This window comes from Rhinolophus sinicus, linkage group LG02 (assembly GCF_036562045.2).
Source record: "Rhinolophus sinicus isolate RSC01 linkage group LG02, ASM3656204v1, whole genome shotgun sequence".
Lineage (NCBI taxonomy): Eukaryota > Metazoa > Chordata > Mammalia > Chiroptera > Rhinolophidae > Rhinolophus > Rhinolophus sinicus.
In genome coordinates, this window is record NC_133752.1 from 158,171,817 (window position 1) to 158,199,765 (window position 27,949).

The following is a 27,949-nucleotide window of genomic DNA, read 5'->3' on the forward strand; positions in this document are numbered from 1 at the left end:
GCTGGAGTGATACCTTTAGAGAACAGTTAACAGCTCCAACCCAGGGGAGGTTCTGAGTCAATCACTTTGGAACTCACGTTTCTTGTTAAGTCATCACTTCTTTATGAATCTTACCCCATTTCCTTGCTTTGGTAGAATCTAAGCACTAACTCTCTTAGGTGGAGTTGCTTAACATCTTCCTTCACTTGTATTTCACGGTCAGTCTTCCTTAACAACTTTCTCTCACACACCACATCTAGTGAGTTACCAAATCCTGTTCATTCCAGCAAAGATTTGTTTCTCTTCTGTCTTCTTTCTTTCTTGCTGTTACTGCCTTAGTTCTTAGTAAAATACTCCTACCTATAGTTCCCGTGGTTTATATTATCTCACATTTCAATGTATACTGTACATTACTCTCTGTTCTTTTTCTTAAATATATTTAGTAAGAATACAAATTAGTTAATAAGTGCCTGAATTTATAAGTGGATGAAGTATGTCAAAAGAGGAAGGAAATGTGTTTTGAATTGTTACAAGAATTGTTAGAGATAACTGCTTTGAATTTCTGTCAGAAATTAACAACAAAAGCCTTTATTTGAATACATCCAAGTACAGTTTTTAGGTAACAGAGCATATAACTCATTCAACCTAGAAGGAATTCAGGAGGTGTTTGGAAAATCAGAAGAGCCAATAAACAAGCTAGGTCTATTCCCTGAGGTTACAATTTTTAGAAGTGTGGTTGCCTGCCTGTCAGTTTTGCAAAGTGAAATAAAAACTGGAACCTTTTAGGAAAGACTGCTAAGTGCCTGGGCTTGCTGTCAAGTGAAGGCACTTATCTTTTCCAAAAGGAATTTGGTATCAAGAGAGACTCCTTGAGTTAGTGATAATAAAATCTTTTTTAAATTTTCATTTCTGATGATTTTGAAAGAAACCCCTTTCACGATGACTTTATTTAGTTTCCAGTACTTAAATATTTTAGGTCAAACTTTTAATTTTTTTGGTACTATTAGGCAACATAGAGATGCAGAGCTGTACCTTAGATTTCTGACATTGCAAATGAGTATGAGCGAAGTTAATAAAGTATCAGTGTAACTGGAATTGATTCTGTTGGTGGTGGAAAAGTTTTTAGTGGAGAAAAACATTATGCTCCAGGATGACTTGTGAAATCCAGGGACATGTTCCTTTAGAGGATTTATCCATTTTATCATTCTCTGAGGAAATTACTAAAGTGTTATCCCACAAGTCTGTTAGATACTGTGAACAAAATCTGACATTGTGAATTCCAGCCTTGTTCTCTAAGTTGCTGTTGAACCCACTCATCTTAATGCCATTAGCAGAACTACATGACATACTTTCATTTGCATAATTGCATCAGCCAAATCATTAATGAAAATATTAATAATAGGCCCATAATTGGTGTATCTTAGACTGTGCTTAGTGTTCTGGACCAGATGACATCGAAACTGTACTTCGTGTACTAAATTTTCATACCCATGAGGCAATCCAAAACGCATTTATCCACTTGGTTGATCTCAGAAGGTACCCACTAAAATTTTTGTTTGAGACTTGTTAATGGCTCTCTGCATTATTTTGGTTTCCAAACACCAGCCTTCAGTGAAAGCGAGTGTGTTCTTTAATATACTTTCTAAATATTAGGCTGGTGCAAAAGTAATTGCGGTTTTAAAGGTTAAAAACAATTGCAAAAACTGCAATTACTTTTGCACCAACCTAATATTATATACATAAACTTCCACATGTAGATCAGTTGTCTTTAAAAAATGTATTTGAAAGTTAATTGGACCATGAAATGCATTTTCTCATAGGAATAGATTTGTAAGTGGAGCAGGATTCTTTCATTAGAATAAAAGCCAATTTACCTCATATAAAACTGAGCTGAATTTTAATGTATACTCATACAATCAGGCAAGCAATAAAAATGTGCCAAGCAGTGTTTTAGTAATGAGGAATATAGCAGTGAATAAGACAAACAATGCCCTGTCCTAAAACAGCTTACATTTTAAAGTTGAGTAGGTGGAGTGGGCAGATTTATGCAATAAAAATAAATGCAAATAAATGGTTAAGATAACTTCTTTATAGCACCGATATTAATAAGATATTGATACTGAGAGAGCGTGACTAATGAAGCCCATTAGCTAGAAGCTTAGGTTTCTTCCAACCAGGCAGTATCATTCTGTACCAGTTCTCACCCTGAGTATACTTATTAAAAAGAAGGAAGGAATTATTAAAAATGTAAGGGAAGAGCATTTCAGGCAAGAGGAACAGCAGTGAAGATACCTTGAGTTAGGAAAGAGTTTCAAATGTTGGTGTGTCTGAAAGATAGCTACCCTATATAGAATGTTGTGATGATGAAGAGAGTGGAATGAAATCGTTTGGAAAGGTGCAGAGGATTCAGATGGTGTGGAAATTTGTAGACCATGATTTAAAAAAGAGTTTGGATTTTTTTTCCCCCATGAATTTCACTGTAGGATGATGTGATCTTATGTACACATTTAAATAATGACTGGCAGCTGAAATGGAGAATGGGGTAAGGAAGCAAGACTAGAGTTAAGGACACTGTTGGAGGAGGTCATTGAGAGGACATGATTGACAGTTGACCGGCAAGCTGGACCCAGGCAATCAGAGGCTCCTAAACCCCTCCCCTATCCTTGAAATATATGTTCTGCCCATAGCTGGAGCCATTTCAAGAACACAGGCTTGATAGATTAATGAGTTATTAGACCGCCTGGACTGAATACATGACTGAACTAAGGCCTCTATATAAACTTAAGTTTCCAGAGTGTGGAGGTAGTGATTTTCTTGTTTTTAGGCCGCCCAAGATATGCCTGTGTATAAGTTCCTTTGCTTATCAAAATTGCCATCTACTAATCTAGAGTGGTCTGACTCTTTCTTCCGTCTCTTCTTGTCCTTTGTGTTAGGGAGCTAGTTTCATATTTCACCCAGGCAATTCCCGTTGTTGCGAACCAACAGAGACCAGTTATAAGACTGCTGTAATTTGGTTAGTTGACCAATATTTGGTGGATATAGCCCTTGAAGTGGTAAGAAATGGTTAGATATGGAATATATTTTTGTGATATGATGCCTAATGAGTTAGATGTCAGGTGTGAATATAAGAGAAATTAGAATGACTACGAGTAGTCAGTGGTGAGAGCAACTGGATAAATAGTGATACAGTATTTTTGCAATGGGGTACGTTGGGGAGGAAGAGATTGAGGTGATGGAAGTGAGGATAGAGAAATCAGTGGTCAGGGCACATTTATATTGTTTGAGAGACCCCAATAAGCATCCAACTGGAGATACTGACTAGGCCATGTCTGGAGACTGGAGATGTAGATTTGGGAACCATCAGTCCATAGAGTTGGAACTCAAAGTTAGATAATAAAAGAATAAATGGAGAAGAGAATAGGATACAGCCTTGGGGGTAGGTCAGCATTTAGAAATGTGGTGGAAGAAGATAGCTAGAATTACCATCTTAATAGTCTGTTCAGGCCATGTTACTTTCCAATTGAAACCCTCCAATGGCTTCCCTCCACACTTATGATAAAATTCACAGACTATCATGGGACCTTGCTTCTCTCCTCTCCTTCCATTCTCTTTTTTGCTGATTCTGCACTAGCCCCATTGGCCGTCTTGCTTTTCCTTAACACCCCAACTATAGTCTTGTCTCAGGGCCTTTGTTTTTGCTTTTTCTTTTGCTTGAAATGCTTTTGTCCGAAATATTCACATGACTCTGCCCTTCACATTGTTCAGAGTTCTACTAAATTGTCACCTACTGAGAGGCCTTGCCTGACTGCCTGGTGTAAAAGAGCTCCGCATGTTGTCCTCCGATGCTTTTTCAGTAATAACTTTCTTTTTCTATGTAATATGCTTTCCGGTCCTTATTAGATGATGAGAGCTAGCCTTATAAGCATATTCAGACTAAAGAATTTATAACTGATGCTCTCTATAAATGGATTATGCCTACATTTGCATTTATTTATTTATTTTTAACATTTGCATTTTTAGTAGGGCCTTGTAGAATCTATCTATACTTTGGCACAGAGATAGATACTTTGATGACAGTATCTTCAACATTCTTTAAGTTATATTAGGTGGGATTGTTTGTATATCAAACTGAGCCTTACTCTAGACTTAGTATTTAATAATATTGTTTGATAGTGTGATGTGATATTCCGTATTATTATTTAATAATGCTATAATGTATTTCATTTTATTTAATAATAATATTTAGTAAGTTTTCTAATTATTTGGCCTATCCATTGGCTCACCATGTTTAATAGTAGTGAGAATATTTACTTATTTTCTGTTAGCATGTTACATTTCTCATTTCTTTGCTGATGAGTACTAGTATTCTACAAAAAGTGATGTACCCTCAGGAGGTAAATATTTTATATCCATTTGTTATATTTGTGAATTGTATCATTTTATTTTTAAGTCTACATATTACATGGTTTGCAAGTGTTAAATATATATGTTGTGGATAATTTTTTAAAATTTGGTTAATTTAGATCAATAACCACATACTCATTGTTAAAAGCTTAATTTTCATTCAGTGTCTTATTTAACTGCCTTTATTTGGACTCTTAAAAAGAACAAAATATTTTTAAAATCAACAGTTGTGCTGATTGAAGAAATAAATTCAGCTTTAGAGTATAATTTTTAAATTGTATTTATCATTTAACTACTGATGTCTAAGTTTAGAACTTTTTATTAATCTCTTTATGGGAGGATTAGCATTTTTGGTTTGTAGATGAATATGTTCATTAAAAAGACAAAAACCTCGCTTGAAAAAAAGGCAATATTATAATAATGTTAAAATGTGACAAATTATTTTTACTAAAATATTGAATTCAATTGTTTCATGTTGAGTTTGCCTTATTCCAAAAATAACATATAGACGTGCAAGCAACACTTAAGATATTAGGAGTTATTATTGGAGCAAAAGAGCACTGTGTTCGATTATTAGAAACGATTGCCATATTAGTACATAGTGTGTGATATAGGTCCTACCTCAATCTTTATAGTTGATGTGATTATTATGGATTAATTAAATGCAGAGGAAGTCAGCAATATTAGCAAGGATTTTCAACAATGGAATATTAGTAGATAGTGTCAATAATAATACAATACAAACTTTCCTTACCAATTTTTTTCCACATAGTTGAAATATTGTAAAAGCAAGAAATTTTGTATCACTTATTTTCTCTTGCTCTTACTGGCTTAGTGTGAATGTGCTTAGAATCAGTATAATGAACACAAGGTAGAAGCAATTAGTGGAGGCAAATCATGACTCTATCTTATCAAGAAATCGAATGATTAATTCCTGAACAGTTGACTACACCCAATTACTGTGCTGTACTAAAACTTTAGCTATCAATAAGCCTATTTAATATCTTTTAATTTAAATTATTTATTAGAGATATTTCAGATGCTCATCAATCATTTTAAAAACCAAGAAAGCCATTTAAAAATTATCTTTGTAGACCTTTTAGGAGATAGATGCCACACTGTTGAATACTTATGAAATTGTTTATTATGATGCTAATGAAAAACTATACGCATCGATGAGCTTTCTAATAGGATAGAAATCAGAAATTTTACTAACCATTAAAGCCTTTTGGTTTACCATTGTTTGGAAAACATCATTCTTTTCATATATATATTTATATGTATACTAGTTAACATGTAAGATAAGTTGGTGTATAAGACACATTCAGATTTTATAATGGCACACAAAATAAGCATTTTTATTGACCATGAGTGTAAAGTGGATTTGGAAAATAAATATATTATTTTATCTGATAATTATGGTATCTCCAGTACTTAAATCCAGTGGCAAGTGATAAGTTTCAAGTATATAACAATATACTTTTAACCCTAGGGAATTAGGGGAATAGAAGGGGTCATGTATTTATTAGATGCTTACCATGTTCCAAGCATCTGTTCTAAATACTTTGTGTGTATTACCTTACTATCTTATTGTCTGTCTGGGTTAGTCCTGACTGCTATTTACTGATTGCTTAAAATATGGAAAAGTCAATCTCCTAGATGATTAGCTTCTTTTTACATGAAGTATTAATAATACACCTTGCATTTTGTAAGGTTATTCTGAGTCTTGAAAATAAAGTCATCTACTTGTACGTTAATGAATTTTATAATGTTTTATATTTAACCCATTTTTAGGCATTTAATACAAGGTGTGATAAAAAAAATACAGTGAGTGTTTAAATTTAAAAAAAATATATTACAGTAAAAGACACATTGCCATTAATCTCCCTCAATATACTCCCCCTCACTTAGAACACACTTATCCCATTGTTTGTGCCACTTTCTGAAGCAGTTCTGGAAGTCTTCTTTCCTGAGTGTCTTTAGTTGCGCTGTTGTGGCTGCCTTGATGTCCTGAATTGATTCAAAACATTTACCTTTCATGGTCATTTTGACTTTGGGGAAGAGCCAGAAGTCACACAGTGCCAGATCTGGTGAATAAGGTGGATGAGGACACACCCTAATGTTTTTATTTGACAGAAATTTCCGTATACCAGAAGCGATTTGTGACACGGAGCATTGTCACAATGGAGGATGATTTAAGGCACACTTTATTTATTTATTTATTTATTTATTTATTTATTTATTTATTTATTTATATACTTAGATGTTTATCATTTATATCCCTCACACTGTGTCAACCCCCCTCCCCCCGTCCACTATCCCTCTGACATATGGCACACTTTAAAACGCGCCTTCTCTCAACCATAGCTGACACTCGACTGCCTTTGCGGAGCAAGTTGAAACTTGTCACACATTGTTACTAAGGTTCGATGTGCCACTTCCCATATTGAAGACCTCTGCCTTTGTTGGATGGCACTTGGCAGCCGCATTCACCGTGTTTTTTTTTTTGTTTTTTTTTATCACACCTTGTAGATGTTAATATCAACTCATGCAGTAACTCACTAGACCCTCCAAGCAACTCTGTGATGAGAACCGATACATGTTAGGGATGAGGAAACTGAAAAGCTTAACTAATTGCCCACAGTCATAGGTGGTAGTAGTGGTACTGAAGAGACACCTGGCAGTGTGGCTCTGGACCCCGTTTGTAGCCACAACATCACAGGATCTCTCTATAGATAGCACTGTATTGTTAGCTACTGCTGCTCTGTGCTTTCACAGTTTGTCTCTCAGCCAAAAGCTTAGTAGTTTCAGAGACATCCAAAGGCAAGCCAATTGTGAATTCAAACCCTGGAACTTTTTTTCATTTTCATTTAAAAAAGAAAAAAAAGTGCGATGTCCAAACACTCACAATAATAAGCCTGCTCTGTGATTGAAAGAACAAAATGCTATGCAAACTTAAGGGGGAAAGTCACATTGTTAAAATTAATGCTTATTGGTCTTATTTTACTTATTATTGGGAGTTAGAGAATTCAGTATTTCAGCAATGAAGATGATGCAAATATGATGTACAAAATATATAGTGTAAAGACACTTTGGCAACTTATGAGCTTTAATCCTTTTATCTATTTTAGGACTTTCTGGGACAAGTGTTTTGTACATTGGGGGAGATTGTTGGTTCACAGGGAAGTCGCCTGGAAAAACCAATAGTGTAAGTATTTTTTAATTCAGACAATGCAATGTTAACTATCTAGTTTTTATTTTGGCAGTGGAATTGATGAATATGTGGTTGTTCACCAAAACTGGGTTTTAAATTTTTATTTGAATTTTTTTCTTTCAGAAAATAATTTTGACATGTTTGTAAAGGATAGTTCATATTTCAGCTGTCATATGTTATGCTACATAATGTCCACAAAATGAAATGGACACATTTAAACAAAATGTGTTGCTTTCCTTTTGGTTATACTGTTAAGCCTCAAATTTAGTACTTTTTGGAAAAGAGAGTCTATGCCTTTGGGTCAGGGACTATATGTAGCATCCACCTTTTATATCACATATTTGATAAATGTGTTTTTGGTGACGGAGGTTTTAACAGTAATTTTTATTACAAAATTGGTCTGTAAAGAAGGCAATAAGTGTGTAAATGTTAAGAGATGACAATCACTATGAATATATCTTCCACCTTTACCTTCAATTACTGGGATTATGATTCATTTTTCTACCAGTTGCATGGGACAAGCCTATTTTCTCCAGTTCTAAATAAGGCAGAAAACTAATTGTAGACATTTTTCCTAATCCTTTCCTCTTTCCATCTTCCTTCTCCCCTTGCTAATCTTATTTGGACTTATTTAACTATTTATAAAAAATAAAAGATCGAGGAAGAATACTATGGCATATGCACAGCTAAATACAATGTGTAAAGGTTTGGGGAATTTTGAAGTCTATATCTTCACCAATCTTTTAAGAATCTTAACCTTACAAAATAAATGTCAAAACTCCACAAATCTCACCTTTGACATCAAGCACTTGAAATGGCCAACGCATCCTTCTTACATACCCTGTATACAATTAAACTTTATACTTAATGTGTTCAGTGCTATGCAAGAACTTCTTAGGATTATAAGACGTCTATGAATTCTAACTTCTTTTATTTAACTTGATTTTCTTAGACAATTATTACCAAGTGTTAGTTTGAAAACTTTTGCATATCAGCCACCTTGTAAACATTCTTCTCGGATGTAATTTGTTTTTACATATTATAAGATTTGGAAGCTTATGATTTAAATATATTTATGCTCACTTTAATATATAAGTAATATGTTATTTATAAAGCAAATATGAACATTTTATTAAGTGTATATAATTCAGATAGCATTTTCTAGTCATGAAGATTCTTGGAAGATCACTAAATTTTGCTGAAAAAATATCAATAATATATACAATGCCACCTTAAAGATGCCTTCAATATTTTTTGACAGAAAACAGAAGCATTTAAAATATAGAAATTTTATTTCAGAGTAACAGAGTAGAGATTTTTATGGAACTTGCACTCATATTTTTAAATTGATCATTTTATTAGAAATTTTTATATGATATTTTCTCCATAAAAAGAACTCATAACTCTTAACTCTTACATTACATAGAATTTTTACCAGTGGAAAAATCATTGATATATTAGTCTTGAAACTTGTTAAAAAATTGACACTGTATTGATTGGGGTATGTGGTAAATAAATATCTATATTGTAAGATGTGGCCCTTGTTCAACTGATTCAACAATTCCCACTAGATAAGACTAAGAAAAACAAATTCATACTAAGGGATGGAAATACCTAGAGTAGTGATTGGCAGAATATGCAAATATTGGGAATATTTCTTGGCATTTGAGTCATGATCATTTTACATAATCAGAAAAGATGAGATACCCTTTAGATTTTTCTTAGTTCCTGCTGAGGATGGGGAAGCATAAATGAGGCAAAGCCTTAGAAACCTGTTCAGGTAACATGAAGCTACACACTGTATGTCATCTATAGGGTATTTTGTAATTTAGTAAAGTGTTGATATTATATCTATCTTGTTGAGAAAGGTAAATTGATTCAATTTTTAAAAGTATATGTTACTAATCTTTAATTCAGCCTTTGACCTTATTGGGCAATCTTCTCCGGCAAATAAACATTATGACAAGGGTTAAAAGGTGGGCTTATTGTTTGAGCAGTGGGAGGTTTTTTTATTTTTCTAAGTTTCGTTTGGCAAGCATTAGTACTAAATGGGTAATGAAATGTGGAACTTGAGTATAGCAAAGAAATTGGCTACAAAGAAAGAAACAAAGAACAAAACTATAAGAACTATAGAATGGTGTGGCCTATTACGAGGGAATTAAATTAGATACATGAGATAAAGAGACAGAGGAAAAGAGATGAGAGAGAGAATTAAAAGAGATGAGAGAGTAATAAAAAATAGAACAACAAAATGGAATGCAATTTACTTCCTAGTGGAAGGATATTTTGGATTTATTAACCAAACTTAAGTGCATGCAGTGATGCACTTAAGTGCTCTCACCTGAGCAGTTAGTCCAACCCAAATGAACACCAAATTGGAAAACAAAACAAAAGAACATTGTGTAGTCACTCAGCCTGTAGCTTAAGAAAATAATGACTTTTATTAAAAACTCTACCTATGAGAGAGGAATTCATCTAGAGGAAGGGGCACATGTGGATTAAAAAACCAAATCCACTGGGCTGAGCATGCTCTCTTGGGCTCTTGGGAGTTCAAGAGCTTTATGAAAAGATGCAGCTTCTGTTCAAATGTCATTTTACCCCCGAACCTCAACTCAGTGAAATGCAATCAAAACCATTCATTCTTTGTGTTTGGAAAAACATGGTTGATGGTTGAGGAAGAAAGTGAAATGCTCTTTGCATGGAAGCTTTATCTCACCATATCAAAGAAGCCCTTCAAAGCAGCTGCTTTCAGATTGCATCTGCATCCCTGCTAACCCCTGCTCAGTGACATCCTTTTCCATGTACTCAATTTTTCAGATCAATCTAATGGACAGATGGTGGGGAGAGATGGGAAGGTTGGAAGATATGAGATATTTCAATAGAGGAACGGAATAGTTTGGGAAGAAAAGATGGGGCCAGGATGAACATTGAGGATAATACAGGTCAGGGAAGTGTATTCTTCTCTGACAGGGAGTTTTATGACAAACACACCTTGTAAAGATTCCAGGTTATATATATAAATAATCCAGGTTATTCATATATATATATATGAAATTGGAGGACAATTAAGTTTGTAAACTCATCCTAGAAAAAGTGCTACGTACCTCAGTGCTGAATATCACTACAGTTACCCTCGAAGTACTCCCCTTGGGAAGCTATGCACCAACGCCAGTGCCTAGTCCACCCTTCAAAGCAATTTTGGAACTCTTTTTCTGGAATGGCCATCAGAGCTGACATTGTATTACCCTGATGTCTTGAATGTCTTCAAAATGTCTTCCTTTCAATATTTCCTTTATCTTTGGGTAAAGAAAGAAGTCATTGGGGGCCAGATCAGGTGAGTAGGGAGTGTGTTCCAATATAGCTATTTGTTTACTGGCTAAAAACTCCCTCACAGACAGTGCCGTGTGAGCTGGTGCATTGTTGTGATATAAAAACCATGAATTGTTGGCTAAAAGTTCAGGTCATTTTTGCCTTTTTCACGCAGCCTTTTCAGCACTTCCAAATAGTAAACTTGGTTAACTTGCCAGTTGGTTCAAATTCATAATGAATAATCCCTCTGATGTCAAAAAAGGTTAGTAACATCATTGCAACAAGTTCTCAAACTTAATTGTCAGGATAGATAGATAGATATAGATATAGATAGGAATTTATGAAAGCATGGCAGAAATGATGACGTTCACATTAAAGTAATAACATGTAGCTCTTACATCTGTATCTCATAGACCCTTTCAAGTGCCTCCTCTTCTCCCCCACCCTCCACCCGTCTCCTCCCTGTGAACCTACCCTGGCCAGGGCTTAGCTATCTATTAATAGTTAAAGATAACATTGTAGGGTGGTCACTAAACATCCTACTGTTTTTCGTGGTCTGTTCCTCATGGCTGGAGAGAGAAAGGTACTTTCCGACTTTAGTTATTACTTTTGACATCTTGTTCAGGAGTCAGGGGATTTTCCCTTTGTGAGTGGGTTTAGGCTTTGGAACTGCAGCCCAGGACATCTCCTGAGGCAGATAATCCACCTTCAATTAAAAAAATTGACTCATCTTGAATTTTGAAACTCTTCCTGTGTCCCAAATGTTATTTATCTTAAATAGCATTATCTGGGTGAATGAGTGTTTATTTACTAATTTGTTTTAGATTAGAGATTCATTTCCCAATTAGTTTCCCATTTATATTCTAAATTATTCATAATATTCCCTTGTTTTCTTCCCTTTAAATGGCCTCATTTAAATTATTTTCTGTTAAATATTCAGAAAAATTTCTTCTAGCTTCTTAATTGCAATTGAATTATAATATCTCCTCAGAGGTAGTCTTTCTTAAATGATGATAACTATAAAATTTGGAGATTTAAAACAGACATACTAGAGCTTTAAATTATTTATTATTAATCAACATTTTGAGAACTAATTATGTTCATTACAAAGGAAAAGTGGTTTCTGGTACATGGCCATATGCCCTATTAAATAATCAGAATTGTATTTCAGACTCATGTTTTTATTTTCTGCGTTTCAGTTATTTTGTCACTTTTAAAAGTAGATTTTTCTCAATTTTTTATGAAAATATAAAATTATTTGTTAATATTTTGTAGGAACTTAGGTGAATTTTTTTAAATTGATGTTCAAGAATTTTAGTTTACTTTTTAATAGAAACTCAAGATATTTGCAATTTCCAAAAATCTGTTCTGTTGGATTCAAGTTTTAAGGAAACACATTTCTCATATTTTAATTCCATCCTACACTTTGGTCTTTTTTCCTGAACCCTCCAAAAATGAGTCTTGTGCTACTTAATTTGTCTGCAACATTTACTGTGTCTTCCTATGACTCATTGGCTTCTCTCTTTAGATCGTCCCATTATTATCTGGCATTATACACACTCAGCAGTGTGTCTTCTCATGCTGTGAGATTGTATCCAATTTTCTGCGTGATGCTGTCAGAATTACACTTCTATCTTTAGGGATCTCAGTGATGGATTCAGAAAGTCTTCCAAAATGCGAGAATCAGTACCAAGTTTAAGAAAGATTGCCGTTTTCTACCCTGGGAAGAAAGCATTTATTATGTGCATCCAGTAATAGAACGGTTTATTCCTGTTACTCATCCAGGCATGAGCGGTTCCCTAGAAAAGCATGGGACAAGGAAGCAGGGACTGGTTGTGATCAGGTTGTGACTAGAAAGAAGATTCTTTCTCTGGGGAAGAGCTGGAATTTATAGATAACTGAACCAGCAGCTGTTTTGGCTTAGGGAAAAGATCATGTTCTTCCTAGGCTGGCTATGGCAGCATATGAAATAGGCAGTCAGTAGTGGGTAGAGGATAAAGGGAGGGATCCAAGAGGGATTAGTGCAGGGGTGTCAAAACTGCGGCCCGAGGGCCAACTGCGGTCCGCAATCCATTGTTAATTGGCCCGCAGCAAATTCCAAAAACATTTCGTTTGCTTAAATAAACCAGGTGAGGCAATATGTACTTCACCTCGAGTGAGTGGCCCAGCTGTTTGTGTATTTTACCGCATATGGCCCTTGGTTAAAAAACGTTGAAAAAAGTTTGGACACCCCTGGATTAGTGAGTATCCTGATAGGTGTTGAAGAATATGGGGACAGAGACTCAGAGGAAAATTGAAAGACCAGCTCGCCATTGTCTGGAATCCCAGCTCTGACTCAGGATCCAAAGATAGAGCTGGATGTGTGTTGAAGTTCAAAAAGAGAAATGTGGCGAAAGGAACAAAACAGAAAGGAAGCTTGAGAATAATGCAGAAGGCTGAAGCAGAGGAATAGGGCTTGAGGAAGACTTGGAGCAGAGCCTTAAAAGGCGGACTTAAAGATTTGACTCAAATGTGGCCTCATTCCGAAAGCTATGTTGTGGCTGTGAGTGCTTGTAGAGATCAAGTGGCAGAGTGAGAAGGCAGAGGAGGAGACAGGGTAAGAGAATGGTTAGCCTTGAAGGTGAGAAACATCCAAATTTACAGCAAAGCACTGCATGTCTTTATTTTGCATCTTTTGCATGTGAAAATACAGTCAGTCAACTTTGGGGGGAAATTTAACCTTTAAAGTCCTTTTAACTTTATTAACTTCCTTGTAAATTAGACTGAGGTTATACTCTGGTTTATTTTATTGGCGAGGATATTGGACGAGGAATCAGTAGATGATGTTTTTAGTCTCATCTTTGCTACTAACTTTCTATGTAGTATTACAAAATTTGTACAACTACATCATATTTTTATATCTGTGGGCCACGTTTGCAATATGAAGGATTTTATCTAGAGATAAATAAATAACCATTGTAAAGGAGGTAATAGTACACGGCCTTTAGGGGCAGTCAGACCTAGGTTTCGTAATTAATGAGGTGTATAATTTTACCAAATTGCTTTAAATTCCTGAACTCCAGTTTCCTCATCTGAAACATGAATAATACACTTTTAAAAGGGTTGTTGTAAGAAATAGCAATACTTTATACAGGTAACCCCCATAGAATACGGCTGTTAGGTTCCTAAAAATGCCGTGTTATGTGAATCCATGTTGTATGAAACAAAGAACTAGCACAAAAAAAGGGGTTAGGTTCCAAAAATAAAAACAACAACAACATACTATTATATTTTTATAATTAAGATAAATATCTTTATTAAAGTAATTTTCACCTAAAGTATAACATATCAATATGTATTAAATAATGTTTTCTTCGTCATCTCTACTAAGCACCATTAACCGAGGACGTTGTCTTTTTGACAAGGTATCTTCATCATCTGAACTTAATACTCCACGAACAAAATGAATTTAAAATTCTAATAAATTTTAAAATTTTGCAATCAAATCTGATATGACATCCACGCTTGAATGAAAAATTTCAAATGAGATGTCTTTTGCTCTCAAAAGCTCTTATTTCGTTCCATGTTGTTCAGGGATTTCTCTAATTCTCAAACCATGTTAGAGTGAAACCGTGTTCTAGGATGCCGTGTTGTATGAGGGTTCCCCCCCCAAGTCCGCGAACCAAGTTAGAGAGAAACCGTGTTGTAGAAGTGCCATGTTATATGGGGGATACCTGTATAATACATTTGTGATGGAAAATACCAGAATTTAATCAACATCCAATGGTGGTTATCTTAATATATTTGTTATTTAATATATGCTATATCTTTTAGGAGAGACCTCTTAAATTGAATCACTTAATAATCCTCTCTCTTCCTCCTTCTCTCTTTCCCTCCCTTCCTTCCTTCCTGTCTTCTCTTGCTGTGTCTTTATTTTCCTTAGAGAAGTTGTTAGTTAGAAATTCAGCAAGCTTAGATAAAGGACAATTTAGAACTGAGTTTGATTGCATTTATATAAATTGTTAAGTATTGACCAAGTATAAAATATTAAAAATTGTCTTGTCTATTCTCAGTATAGAGCTGAACAATCACATTGGGGAAGTTATTGAAATTTCTGCTTTTCATTAGTTTGGGTTTTCTAAGATACTGCTATTATTTTGTTGGGAATGCCCTGAATTTCTAAAGCTTTGGACCCATGTTCAAATAATTGCAAAATGTAATCAAGAGTTCAATATCATTTAAAAATTATTTATATTCTTTGCTTTGCAAAGATCACATAGATGTGTATATATATATATATATATATATATATATATATATATATCAGTAATCTTCATACAACCCAACACATTAAAAATTAAAGCACTGATTGCGTCTTAGAGAGATATTAGAAGCTTCGTGGACCTAGAGTAAAGCATTTATCTACCTCTTTCATGTAGGAGAGCCTATATGAAAAATAGTGTATTCTTTAAAGGCTAAATGTAGAGAGAATTTTAGTACATTTCCTTATGTAACTTGGCCAAGATTATTAATTTCCTATATAATGGAAATTTAATAAATATTCAACGGGACTACTTTCTTATATTCATTTGTGGATCTGAGCTTATACTTTGGAAGGATCTGCAGGGATATAATTGTTTACCCTAAATAAGCAAACTGTATAAGCTTCAAGCTCCCACACTTCTCTGCTCTACTCAGAAATTTCAGTGGTTACAGCTAAAGGCATATAGATGGGCTCTTTTGGATAGAAAGGCCTATGAAGGATATGGCCAGTCATGAGAGAGATGGCTAAGACAAACACATTTTTCTCACAATAGCTCTTAATGTCATGCTCAGAGACAAACCCCAGAATAGTTGGTCTGTTTTTCTGACTTGGATGTGATATTTCCCTCTTCTTAAGATGCTGTATATAATGAACTCCTTTAGCCACTCCAGTTTAAGAAAAGAAAAAAAAAAACAGAAGGGAAAATCATTTTATATCGATGCTTACTATATAGACTATATTTAGTGACTGCATTTGTTTCCTTTTCTGTCACACACAACTTGAGTATAGGAGAAGTCTTAGGGATTCTTTTTATTAATTCATTTATTTAACAAATCTTTATTGTGAATACATTGTAGACCAGAAACTGTTAGGCACTAAGCATACAATTTTGAAAACAGAGTTGTTTCTGTCTTCATGGAGTTTACCATCTAGTCATTAAATGAATAATCACAGAGATAAATAGTATTACATATTAGTATAAACTTTATGAAAATTAGAGTACATTCTTAGGCTAGCCTGTAAAGCCACTTTTAATATTTTGAATTTTATTATAAATGCAAGGGGAAATTCGTGATTTTTGTTCAAAGAAGTTCATTCACTTCTGTGTGGAGAACGGTTGTGGGCGGTTAACAGAAAGATCAGTTAAGTTAATTACTATTGAAATAATCTAGTTTGCAAGAAGCAAGTAGTTTGGACTAAGGAGATGAGAATAAATGAGCAGGTTAAAAATATAGTTTGAAGGTTGATTTCACAGGGCTTGGTGATAGGTTGATAGTCTTGGATGAAGAAGATTTCAAGGATAACTTTCAGATTTCTTGCACAAGTAACTAGGCTGATGGATGTCCCATATTCTGACAAAGGGAAGATCACCCGTTTCTGGGTTTGCCACAGCTGTACAGTAGGCTTTAGGAAGAGATGGGTCATTCTGTCCTTGTTTTGTAGATGCCGATGTACACCCAGAGTGTAAACATTTGCAAAACTTTTTTTGTTGTTGTTTGAATTTGCCTAATCTCATTGAGTTGGATTGAAAAAAATGGTAGAAAATCCTGATGGAAAGAAAAGACATCTGTGCTATTTTGGAGGATGGGTTCTAGTACCTGTCTTTACTGAATTCTTAGTTTCACTTAGTTCTTATATCAGCTAAGTTCCTAAAGGGTTGCCCTTTGCACAGATAATGTTTAGAAATCACATTGGGATAAAAACTTTCAGAAAAGCTAAAACATTCTCTATAGTACAATTTGTTGCTCTTCTTTCTCTCCTCTCTTGTGTATGGCTTAATTTGCTGATTCTGGGATTCAAAATGCAGGTGAGGAATATTCTATATTAAGCAACGATAACTATAGTTCTATAGTTAAGCAAACTAGTAGGTGAGGAGAGACCTTTATGAGCCAACCTTGCAATACGCATCTTGGTCTGATCTCCAGCCCACTGCTGGAATAAATGTTTAGTACAAACATCTGGGGATTGTGTGTGCTCCTGTAGTTACACTTAATTGGTTCTTTGTCATCAACGCAAGTGAAAGGAAGCAGCTGACTTGATTGAGTTCTTACCATGTATCTGTTGCTATTCTACCTGTTTTACACATAATAACTTCTTTAACCCTCATAGCACCATTGTGAGGTAGGTAGGTATTGTTATTGTCCCTATTCATATGTTTAACCATAACACTATATTGCTTTCATTAAATAAATACATTTATATACAGTTTTGAAATAAATTTAAAAACTTTTGTTTCATTTTAGTAATACAAAAGTATTTACTTAAAAGTCAAGAACATCTCTGGATGGTAAGAAGAGCTTTCAAGGGATACCCGTTCTGACTTAGTTCAGTTCAAGAACAAGGTTTCTTCTTATCTTACCCACACAGCTCTTCTGCAAGCATAGTCCACTGTTCCAGTTTTTCCTGAGCTAAACAGTGCTCATCTCTCCAGGAGTTTCTGCTTCTTGCATCCATCCTGGGTCATGAAGAAAGACTCAGCTTCTACGGGCTACTCCCTAGAATGTGCTCTGAGACTTCCCTGTGGTTACTGAGAAGACAACAATAACCCTAGAAGAGAGGGGAAGTGTGGCTTTTTAGTTCCCCCAGTCTCTATTCCAAGGGAACTGCAGCCACTCTTGCTGTGGTCAGCTAAGATGAAAGTACTCTTTTCCAGGGGTAGCATTACATTTTCTCAGAGCCAGCACAACCTAAATAGAAAGACAATTGGACAGAAATTAAAAAATAAATTTATGTCTAGCTTTGGGAAGAAGTAAATAAGTGTATTAAATCTCTCTCTCTCTCTCTTTCTCCCCTTTCCCTCCTTCCTGCCCTCCCTCCTTCATCTATCTGTCTGTCTGTCTGTCTGTCTGTCTGTCTGTCTGTGTCTGTCTTACCTATCTACGTACCTACCTACCTACCTACTATCTTGCTTTCTTCCTTCTTTCCTTTCTTCCTTCCCTCCTTCCTCCCACCCTCCCTCCCTCCCTCCTTCCTTCCTTCCTCTATCTATCATCTATCTATCTATCTATCTATCTATCTGTCTGTCTGTCTGTCTGTCTGTCTGTCTATCTATCTCTATCATCATCTATCTATTTTCAAGAAAGCATTTACAGCTATTTAGCATTGGTTGGGCTATGGTGTCATTTTAGGTACAGGAAAATATTCATGGTGCAGCAGACTTCTCTGAGAATAAAATCTAGTAAGGGAAAAAAACCTCAACAACCTTTGCATCTCTCTGCTTTGATACCAGTATTAGTTGGACCCTCTCAGTAATCATGGAAATAGATCAATTGAATTTCAACTTTTTCTCAGTTTGAGTTAACTCTGATGAAAGATTCTAAACATGAAGAGCAATTGAGTCAAGTGGCATTTCCAGATACAGCTAAATTCCAACATATATTTTTAGTCAGTGTATTCATTTTTTTGAGTATATAAATATGCCATTTTCTAGCTAAGTGAATTGTTAGCTTCTCTCAGCATTATAGTGAAGGTTCTTTCCCCCTTCCTTTTATATTATTTTTTAAATTTATTTTAAATTCTCTATCCTTTCTTAAGCAGGTCCACTGGAAAAAAAATAATCAAAGGAATACACAGTAAATGTTCCTACTCTCTTTTTATTAATTCTTCTGTGAGCCCTGACACATGTGGGTTCCACAGCATGCTGGAGCAAAGCACCTGAACAACGTTGTAAAATTCAATCAAGAGGCTGAATACTTTCCCTGTCCCTTTCTTCATATAACAATTGTGAAAAGACTTAAAAATAAACTATTATGTCCTCTGTATTATAGAAACTGTTGTTATGTTTTGTAAACAGTAAGAATTCAATAAATGTTTATTCAGCTGAATTTTCCAGAATAACAGTCACATTTATATGGCTTTTCTCTTTTGTCAAGGACACTAAATGACTCTCATGTATATTATAACGTTGTGCTTCAGTTTCCCAGGATTTGGGAATTTTAAGACTATAGTATCACTACTACATATGCATTTTACTACATTGCAAATACAAAGTATATTTTTAGTAGTATTAGCTACCTAATATTTCTGTAGATAGATGAATAGATCTAATTTATCACAAGCAAAGTAATTTCCTAGAAAGTTGTTTGACAAAAAAATTTTTTTCACATATTTGGTATTTAAGAGCTAGGATCACATCATTCTTGTCAAAAATTACTTCTTAAGAAAATCTCAATTTCCAGAGATTATGACCAGTTTACTTTGTGTTTGTTAACTGAAAAACTATATATCAAATCATTCTACTCATTATGCTTCTGTACCCTGATAATAACCATCTTGGTTTCCTTTAAATGTCAACATTTACATTCTAACTATAACACATTTAATTTAATTACAATGTTAAAAATTACAGGGTAACAGATTCTTCATGAGCCCAATGTTTCAAATTTTAAACAAAAGTTGCAGTTTTCTGGCATATGACGTATATCCCCAGTGAATGTAGTGTTTCCTTTTGTAATAACTGATTTGGTAAAATCTTACAAATGACATTTGGTTAATATTTTAGACATGAAACATTCTGCCTCGAAAAATGTATCAGATTTAAATTAAATGAATCATTAGTTTTGAAAAACTAATGGATCTTTTGTTTTTGCCTTTGGAAATGACATAATTTCTTCAGATAATTAGATGTCCAAAAAAAAAGTAATGTACTAAGTTTCTTTCCCCTCGAATGTTAGTGTTACAGTTTTCAATTATTTGGGCTATTTATGTGGTAACTCTGATGGCTACTAAGTGACTAACAGGTGGGTAGCTTATGCTACCAGTGTGGATGTTGCTGTCCAGTGTGGATACACTGGACAAAGAAGTGATTCACATACTATGAAGGATGAAGCAGGACATGGGAGATTTTGTTACACTACTCCAACAGCATGCAATTTAACACTTATGAATCGTTTATTTCTGGAATTTTCCATTTAATATTTTTGGACCATGGTTGACCTCAGGTAACTGAAACCATGGAAAGCAAAACTGCAGATGAGATGGTAGGGGACAATTGTAACTTTCTTCAAGCCCCCCATCACACACCTTTTCCTATTCTCCCAGCCTTTTACAACCTTACCTTTTACTCTCAGAGAAAAGAGTACCATAAGTATTATTAATTGCTATATTCATTATTTAACGTTCTGTCTTCCTTCCATACCCCATATACTCTATGATCCTGGAAGTTCATTCCTACACATATAATAAGGAGATATATAATAATTTTTATTGCATGATTGCTTACATAGAAAAAACTAAAAGCTACAAAAATGTCTACTAACTTAATATTAAGCAAATCTGTTTGTAATTCTTAAAATGAATTACTACACAGCGATGAAAAATGAATAAACTACGGTAAAACCACAAAAAGGTATATCAACTTGAAATTTTCTTTGTGGTCTGTTTTGGTGAACAGAAATTCTCAAATTTAATGTCAAACTTTCAATCATTTCCTTTTTCATTTGTACTTTTTTTTAATCAATTGTTAAAGAAATTCTTCATTATTCTGAAGTGACATTTTCTTCTAAAGATGACCTTAATTGGTCGTTGTTATATTATTGATTGTTTGATTGATTGATTTGTTTATTTACTGTCTTCAGCATTGTAAGTGTACAGTTCCGTAGTGTTACGTATATTCACATTGTTGTGAAACAGATCTCTAGAATTTTTTCATCTTGCAAAACTAAAACTCTGTACCCATTAAACAACAACTTCTATTTTTTTCCTACTCCCAGCCACTGGTAATCACCATTCTACTTTCTGTTTCTATGAATTAGACTAGTTTAGATATCGCATATAAGTGGAATTATATAGTATTTGTCTTTTTGTGATTGGCTTATTTCACTTAGCAAAATGTCCTCAGGGATCATTCATGTTGTAGCCAATGACAGGATTTCCTTCCTGTTTAGGAATGAATAATATTGTATGTGTACATCATATTTTGTTTCTTCCTTCATCTATTGAAGGACATTTGGATTGCTTCTGCCTCTTGACTTTTGAGAATAGTGCTACTATGAACGTGGGTATACAGATACCTCTTTGATACTTTGTTTATATTTCTTTTGGATATATAACCATAAGCAGGATTGCTGGATCATAGTAATAGTTAAAAGTAGCTCTTTAAAAGTAGTTCTACTTTTAATATTTTGAGCGAGCCTCCATACTGTTTTTCATAGTGGCTGTACCATTTTATAATCCCACCAACAATACACAGAGGCTGCAGTTTCTCCACATTTACACCAATACTTGTTAGTTTCTGTTTTCTTGATAGTGGCTATCCTACAGGTTTGAGGTGATATCTCACTGTGGTTTTGATTTGCATTTCTCTGATGATTAGTAATAATGTTGAGCATCTTTTTATATACTTTTTGGGCATTTTTATATTATCTTTGGAGAAATGTCTAATCAAGTCCTTTGTCCACTTTTAAATCAAGCTATATGATTGTTTTCCCATTGAGTTGTAGGGGTTCTTTACATATGTTAACTTTTATCAGATATTTTGGATAGTAACCCTTTATCAGATAGATGTTTTGCAAATACATCCTCCCATTCTATAGGTTGTTTTTGCACTCTGTTTATTATGTTCTATGAGGTACAAAAGTTTTCAAGTGTGATGTCCCATTTTTGTTGTGATTTTGGTGTCATATTCAAGAAACCAGTCAAGACCAATATCATGAATCTTTCCTGCTATATTTCCTTCTATAAGTTTTATAGTTTCAAGTTTTACATTTAAGTCTTTAATCCACTTTGCATTGATTTTTATGTATGGTGTAACATAAAGATCCAACTTCATTCTTTTTTATGTGGATGGACACTTTTCTTCACACCATTTATTGAAGAGACTGTACTTTCCTCATTGAATAATTGGTATTCTTGAAGATCATCTGACCATGTATATGAGGGCTTATTCATGGTACTCTGTTCTATTTCATAGGTTTATTTGATTGTCTTTATGTCAGTACCTCACCATTTCAATTAATGTAGCTCCTTTGTAATGTTTTGAAATCAGAATGTGTGAGTTCTCCAACTTTGTTCTTTTTCAAAATTGTTTTGCCAATTTCAGGTCCCTTGAGATTTTATATGAATTTTATGATTACTTTTTCCATATATTTCTGCAAAAAAAAAAAAAAAAGCCACTGGGATTTTGATAGGGATTATGTTGAATCTGTAGATTGCCTTGGATAGTATGGACATCCTAACAATATGAAGTCTTTCAATCCTTGAACACAGGGTGTCTTTCCATATATGTGTGTCTTTAATTTTTTTTAGTAGTGCTTTATAGTTTTTAGTGTAAATGTCTTTCATCTCCTTGATTAAATTTATTCTTAAGTATTTTATTATTTTTACACTATTGTAAATAGAATTATTTTCTTAATTTCTGTTTTGGATTGTTCATTATTAATATATGGAAACACAACTGATTTTATTATGTTGATTTTGTGTCTTGTAACTTTGCTGAATTTATTAGTTCTAACATTTTTTTAAAATGTGGTATCTTTAGGGCTTTCTACATATAAGATTATATCAACAATTTTACACCTTTTTTTCAATTTAGATGTCTTTCATTTATTTTTTTCTTACCTAATTACTCTGGCTGAATTTCCCATATGTATTGAATAGAAGTAGCAAGGGTGGATATCTTGCCTTGTTCATGACCTTAGGGGAAATGCTTTCATTCTTTCATCATTGAGTATGAGGTTGGCTGTGGGCTTTTCATATATGGCTATTATAATGTTGAGGTAGTTTTCTTCTATTCTTAGTTTGTTGAGTGTTTTTATCATGAAAGGATATTGAATCTTGTCAAATACTTTTTCTGCACCAATTGAGATGATTACATGGTTTTTGTTATTCACTTTATTAATGTGTATTAAATTGATTTTAATATACTGAGCTATGCTTGCATTTCAGGAGTAAATCCACTTGGTCATGTGTATAATCCTTTCATGTGTTGTTGATTTCAGTTTACTAGTATTTTATTGAGGACTTTTGCATCAATATTCATCATAGATATTGGTCTATAGTTGTTTTAGTTGGTTTGTTTGTTTTTTCCTTTTGGTGTCCTTGTCTGATTTTGGTATCAAGGTAATGCTGGCTTCATAGAATAAACATGGAAATGTGCCCCCCCACTTTTCAATTATTGGAAGAGTTTTAGAAAAATTTATGTTAATTCTTATTTAAATGTTTGGGAGAATTTTACAGTAAAAACATTTGGTCCTGGGCTTTTCTTTTTTGAGAGGTGTTTGATTACTGATTTAATCTACTATCAGTCTGTTTAGATTTTTTATTTCTTCTTGATTCAGTCTTGGTAGGTTGTGTGTTTCTAGGAACTTATCCATTTCTTCTAGGTTATCCAGTTTGTTAGCCTACATTTATTCATAATTTTCTCTTATAATCTTTTTTTATATTTGTGGCATTGATTGTAATATACCCTTTCATTTCTGCTTTTATTTATTTGAGTGTTCTCTTTTTTTTCCTTAATCTACCTAAGGATTTGTCAATTTTGTTGATCTTTTTAGAACACCAACTCAGTTATATTGACTTTTTTGTATTGTTTTTTATTTTCTATTCCCTTTATCTCTGCTCTGTATTATTTCATTTTTTTGTGCTAGCTTTGCATTAGTTTGTTCTTTGTTGTTGTTGTTGTCGTTCTTTTAGGTATGACGCTAGGTTGTTGATTTGTAGTTCTTTTCTTTTTAAATATATGCATTTACAACTATAAACTCCCCCTCTTGGCTTTCACTGCTTTCATTGCATCTCATGTTTTGGTATTTTGTGTTTTCATTTTCATTCGTTTCAAGGTATTTTCTAATTTCCCTTGTGACTTTTTCTTTAACCTATTGCTTATGTAAGAGAGTATTCTTTAATATCTACATATTTATGCATTTTCTAATTTTCATTCACTGTTAATCTCTAATTTCATTTCAGTGTGACTGGAAATTATACTTTGTACAATTATACAAAGTATAATTTCCAGCTTCTTAAGTTTGTTTAGGCTTGTTTTATGGACTAACATGTTGTCTCTCCTGGAGATTGTTCCACGTGCCCTTGAGAAGAATGTATATTCTGTTGTTGCATGGGTGTGCTAGATATGTCTATTAAATCCAGTTAGTCTACAGTATTGTTCAAGACCTCTGTTTCCTTATTGATATTCTGTCTAGTTGTTCTATCCATTATTGAAAGTGGAGTATTAAAGTTCCCTACTATTATTGTCTTATATTATTTTTTGTTAACAGACTGCTGGTCATTTGTTTAATACCATTTAGTTTATGTATTTTTGCGTACAAAAATGCTAGGCTAGTAGAATCTCTCAGGTGTTATTTTTATTATGCAATTCTAAGTATGCTGTCTTCTATTATTTCTTCTTTTAATAATGAGTTTTCAAAAATGTTTTAAAAATTGCCTTTTGTCATTAATCTCTAACTCAAAAAATTTTGGCCAGTAAATGTGACCTAATTTAGTAAATAGTCTGTGACCTAGTATGTGGTCACATTTTAGTAAATGTTCCATAAGTTAAAGCAAATTTGAAGAATGAGGAGAAATCACTGAGATGAAAAAGATTTCTTGAGTGGTTGGTAGGGTGAATATTCCAGGTGAAGTCAGGGAGAAATGAAACATTGCTATGGATTCAGGAAACTAAAAGAGTGTTACTATTGAAAAGTGGTAGAAAAGATGAAACTAGACTTAACGGTGGCTGAATTTTATGAAGATTATTAAGTCCCAATTAATAAGTTTGAAATTATTGTAGGATCTATATAGGGTCCCTGGAAGATGAAAGGCTTTGTGATTAGAATTCATGATCAGATCAGTCTGGTATCAGTGGAGAGGATAAGTTAAAAAGTACCAGCCTGAGACCAGTTAGAAACAAGAAAACTGCAGTAATGTAACCAAAAGTGTAAGGGATGAACTAAGGCAATTATAGAGGTAATGCAGAAGTAGTATGAGATACGGAAAAATATTTCAGTTAGGTAAAAAAACAAAAAAAAAACAAAAAAAACTTGGGGCCAGCGCAGGGGCTCAGGCGGTTGGAGCTCCGTGCTCCTAACTCCAAAGGCTGCCGGTTCGATTCCTACACGGGCCAGTGGGCTCTCAACCACAAGGTTGCCGGTTCAACTTCTCAAGTCCCGCAAGGGATGGTGGGCTCCGCCCTCTGCAACTAAGATTGAACAAGGCACCTTGAGCTGAGCTGCTGCTGAGCTCCCGGATGGCTCAGTTGGTTGGAGCACGGGCTCTCAACCACAAAGTTGCCAGTTCGATTCCTCGACTCCTGCAAGGGATGGTGGGCTCTGCCCCCTGCAACTAAGATTGAACGCGGCACCCTGAGCTGAGCAACTGGACCTGGAGCTGAGCTGCGCCCTCCACAACTAAGATTGAAAGGACAACAACTTGACTTGGAAAAAATCCTGGAAGTACACACTGTTCCCCACTAAAGTCCCGTTCCCCTTCCCCAATAATTTAAAAAAAAAAAAAAAGTTACATGACCTGAACTTTAAAAAAAAACCAAAAATACTGCAACAATCAACAAAAAGGAAAACAACCCAAATCAAACATAAACCAGCCATGCAGTCTCTCCAAAGACCTTTTATCCCTCATGTGCTCAATTTTGGAAAGGATTACTCTTCTTTAATAATTCTCTTCAGACATATCTTCAGCTGTTTTGGGCTTAAGTTCTATTGTTCTTTCTATATGTCACAAAACATTATAGAAGAATACAAGAACAGGAAACTTTAAAAAAAAATTTTTCAGACAGGTAACTTTCTGTTTTGATGTAGTTTCAATTGTAAGGAAAATTTACTGCAGTAGTAGTAACAGAAACCCCTGTATGCCCTTTACCCAGGATGTTTACTTAAATAGATGTTAACTTTTTCCGATGTGCTTTATCATTTTCTCCCTCCACCTCTTTCCCTCTCAGACACCTCCCTTATATTCTAGTTTTGTTTTCCATTTTTTTCCGAACCACCTGAGAATAAGATGGAGACATTGTTGGAGACATTGTGTGCCCGTTTCCTTAAATATCTGAGTGTGTATTTCTTAATAAGGATGTTTTCTTACATAACCACAATATGATGATCAAAATTAGGAAATTCACAATGATACAGTGATGTTACCTAATCCTCACTCCATATTCAAATTTCAACAATGGTTCCTATAATGTCCTTTATCGCTATGTTTCCCCGTCAAAATTTTAATGAAGAATCATACATTGAATTTAGTTGTCCTGATTTTAGTCTCTTTTAATCTGAAATACTTCTTCAGCCTGTCTCTTTCTTTTCTTGCCTTATATTGTTTTTAAATAAACCTTTTAGAGTAGAATAGCTTTAGATTTACAGAAAAGTTGCAAATACAGTACAAAGAGTCCCTGTATATCTCTCACCCAGTTTCCCCTAACATTAACATCTTACATTACATGGCACATTTGTCACAACTAGGAATCCAACACTGATACATTACAACTAACTAAACTCCAGACTTTATTTGAATTTCACTTGTATTTCCACTAATGTCCTTTTTCTGTTTCAGAATTCAATTCAAGATACCACATTGCATTTAGTCATCCTGTCTCCCAATATTATTTTCTGTTCTGTTAACAATTTCTTAGTCTCTTTATGTTTTGGATGACCTTGACAATTTTGAGGAATACTACTCAGATGTTTTGTAGCATGTCCCTCAATTTGGGATTGTCAGATATTTATCTCATGGTTAGACTGGAATTATGGGTTTGGAGGCAAAGGTGAAGTTTTTTCTTATTATGTCATATCAGGGGTACAAGACGTTAGCATGACTTATCACTGGTGATGTTCACCTTGATCATTGGCCAAGGTAGTGTTTACCAGGTTAAAATTGCTCAACTTAATGGTGTATTTATCATTTTGTAATATGGTCAATTCTTGCTTTATATATTTTGGAGCTATAATGTTAGATGCATGCAATATTGAGAATATATCTTCCTAATTAATCGATCCTTTTGTCATTACACAATAACTATTTCTAGCAATCGTTTTTTAAATTCAAAATCTACATGTTTGCTATTTATGCAGGTTTTTATTAGGGTTTGTTTTCCCCATTAATATATTTTTCCATTCTTTTGAATTTTCTAAATCCTTAAATTTTGATGTCTATTGTAAATAGCTAATGGATTAAATTTATTGTTTTATACAGAATGACAATGTTTGTGTTTAACCTGGAGCATTTAGTTCATTAACATGTACTTTCCATAATTATTCCTCTGGATTTATTTCTGTCACTGACTTAGTGCTTCTCATCTTCTATACCCTTTAACTACCCAAGTAGTAGAAATTAAGGCAGCAAGCCTAGTTAAGGTTTGAATTATGAGGAGACATTTTTTTTCTCTTTTATTCATCACCAAATTTTAAGGTTGGGATTTATTTTGTAAGCCTCTCAAAAGGGAATGTTTATATCGAATTCAGGCAATATAGTCATTGTGATCTAAGCTTTATGCTGTGGGTTGGTCATTTATTGAATTCCCCACCTTGTGAGTCTCCCCCCTCATTTTCTTGTCTCTCATCTTTATGCCCTAAGCAGCCCTGAAAAAGAAGCGTAATATCAAACTCTCCAGGGTTCACCTCTGGAGCTTGTCTTTTTCGCTTTCCATCTTCAACTTCTGACTGGTTCTTACTGTCTTACCAGGTTATCAGAGCACTTACAAAGACTTTTTGCAAATTTTATTCAGTATTTCAAACTATTTTCAGGTATATGTTCAGTTAGAGTGTTTAGTTTGCCATAATGCTGAAAATATAAATCTTGTGATTCACAAATAGAAGAAAAAAAAGGTACAGCTGCATTAGAAAAACTAACTGAAAAATGAT

General features: G+C 34.1%; 1 protein-coding gene across 4 annotated transcripts in view; it reads left to right on the forward strand.

Annotated features, from left to right (window-relative positions):
- CPNE8 (copine 8) overlaps positions 1-27,949 on the forward strand; it is a 180,472-nt gene that overhangs the window by 55,147 nt on the left and 97,376 nt on the right. For all 4 annotated transcript variants that reach the window (XM_074325838.1, XM_019736511.2, XM_074325839.1 and 1 more), the window contains one exon: positions 7,515-7,591. In XM_074325838.1, the coding sequence (XP_074181939.1) occupies positions 7,515-7,591 (77 nt within the window). The remainder of the gene's footprint in view (positions 1-7,514; positions 7,592-27,949) is intronic.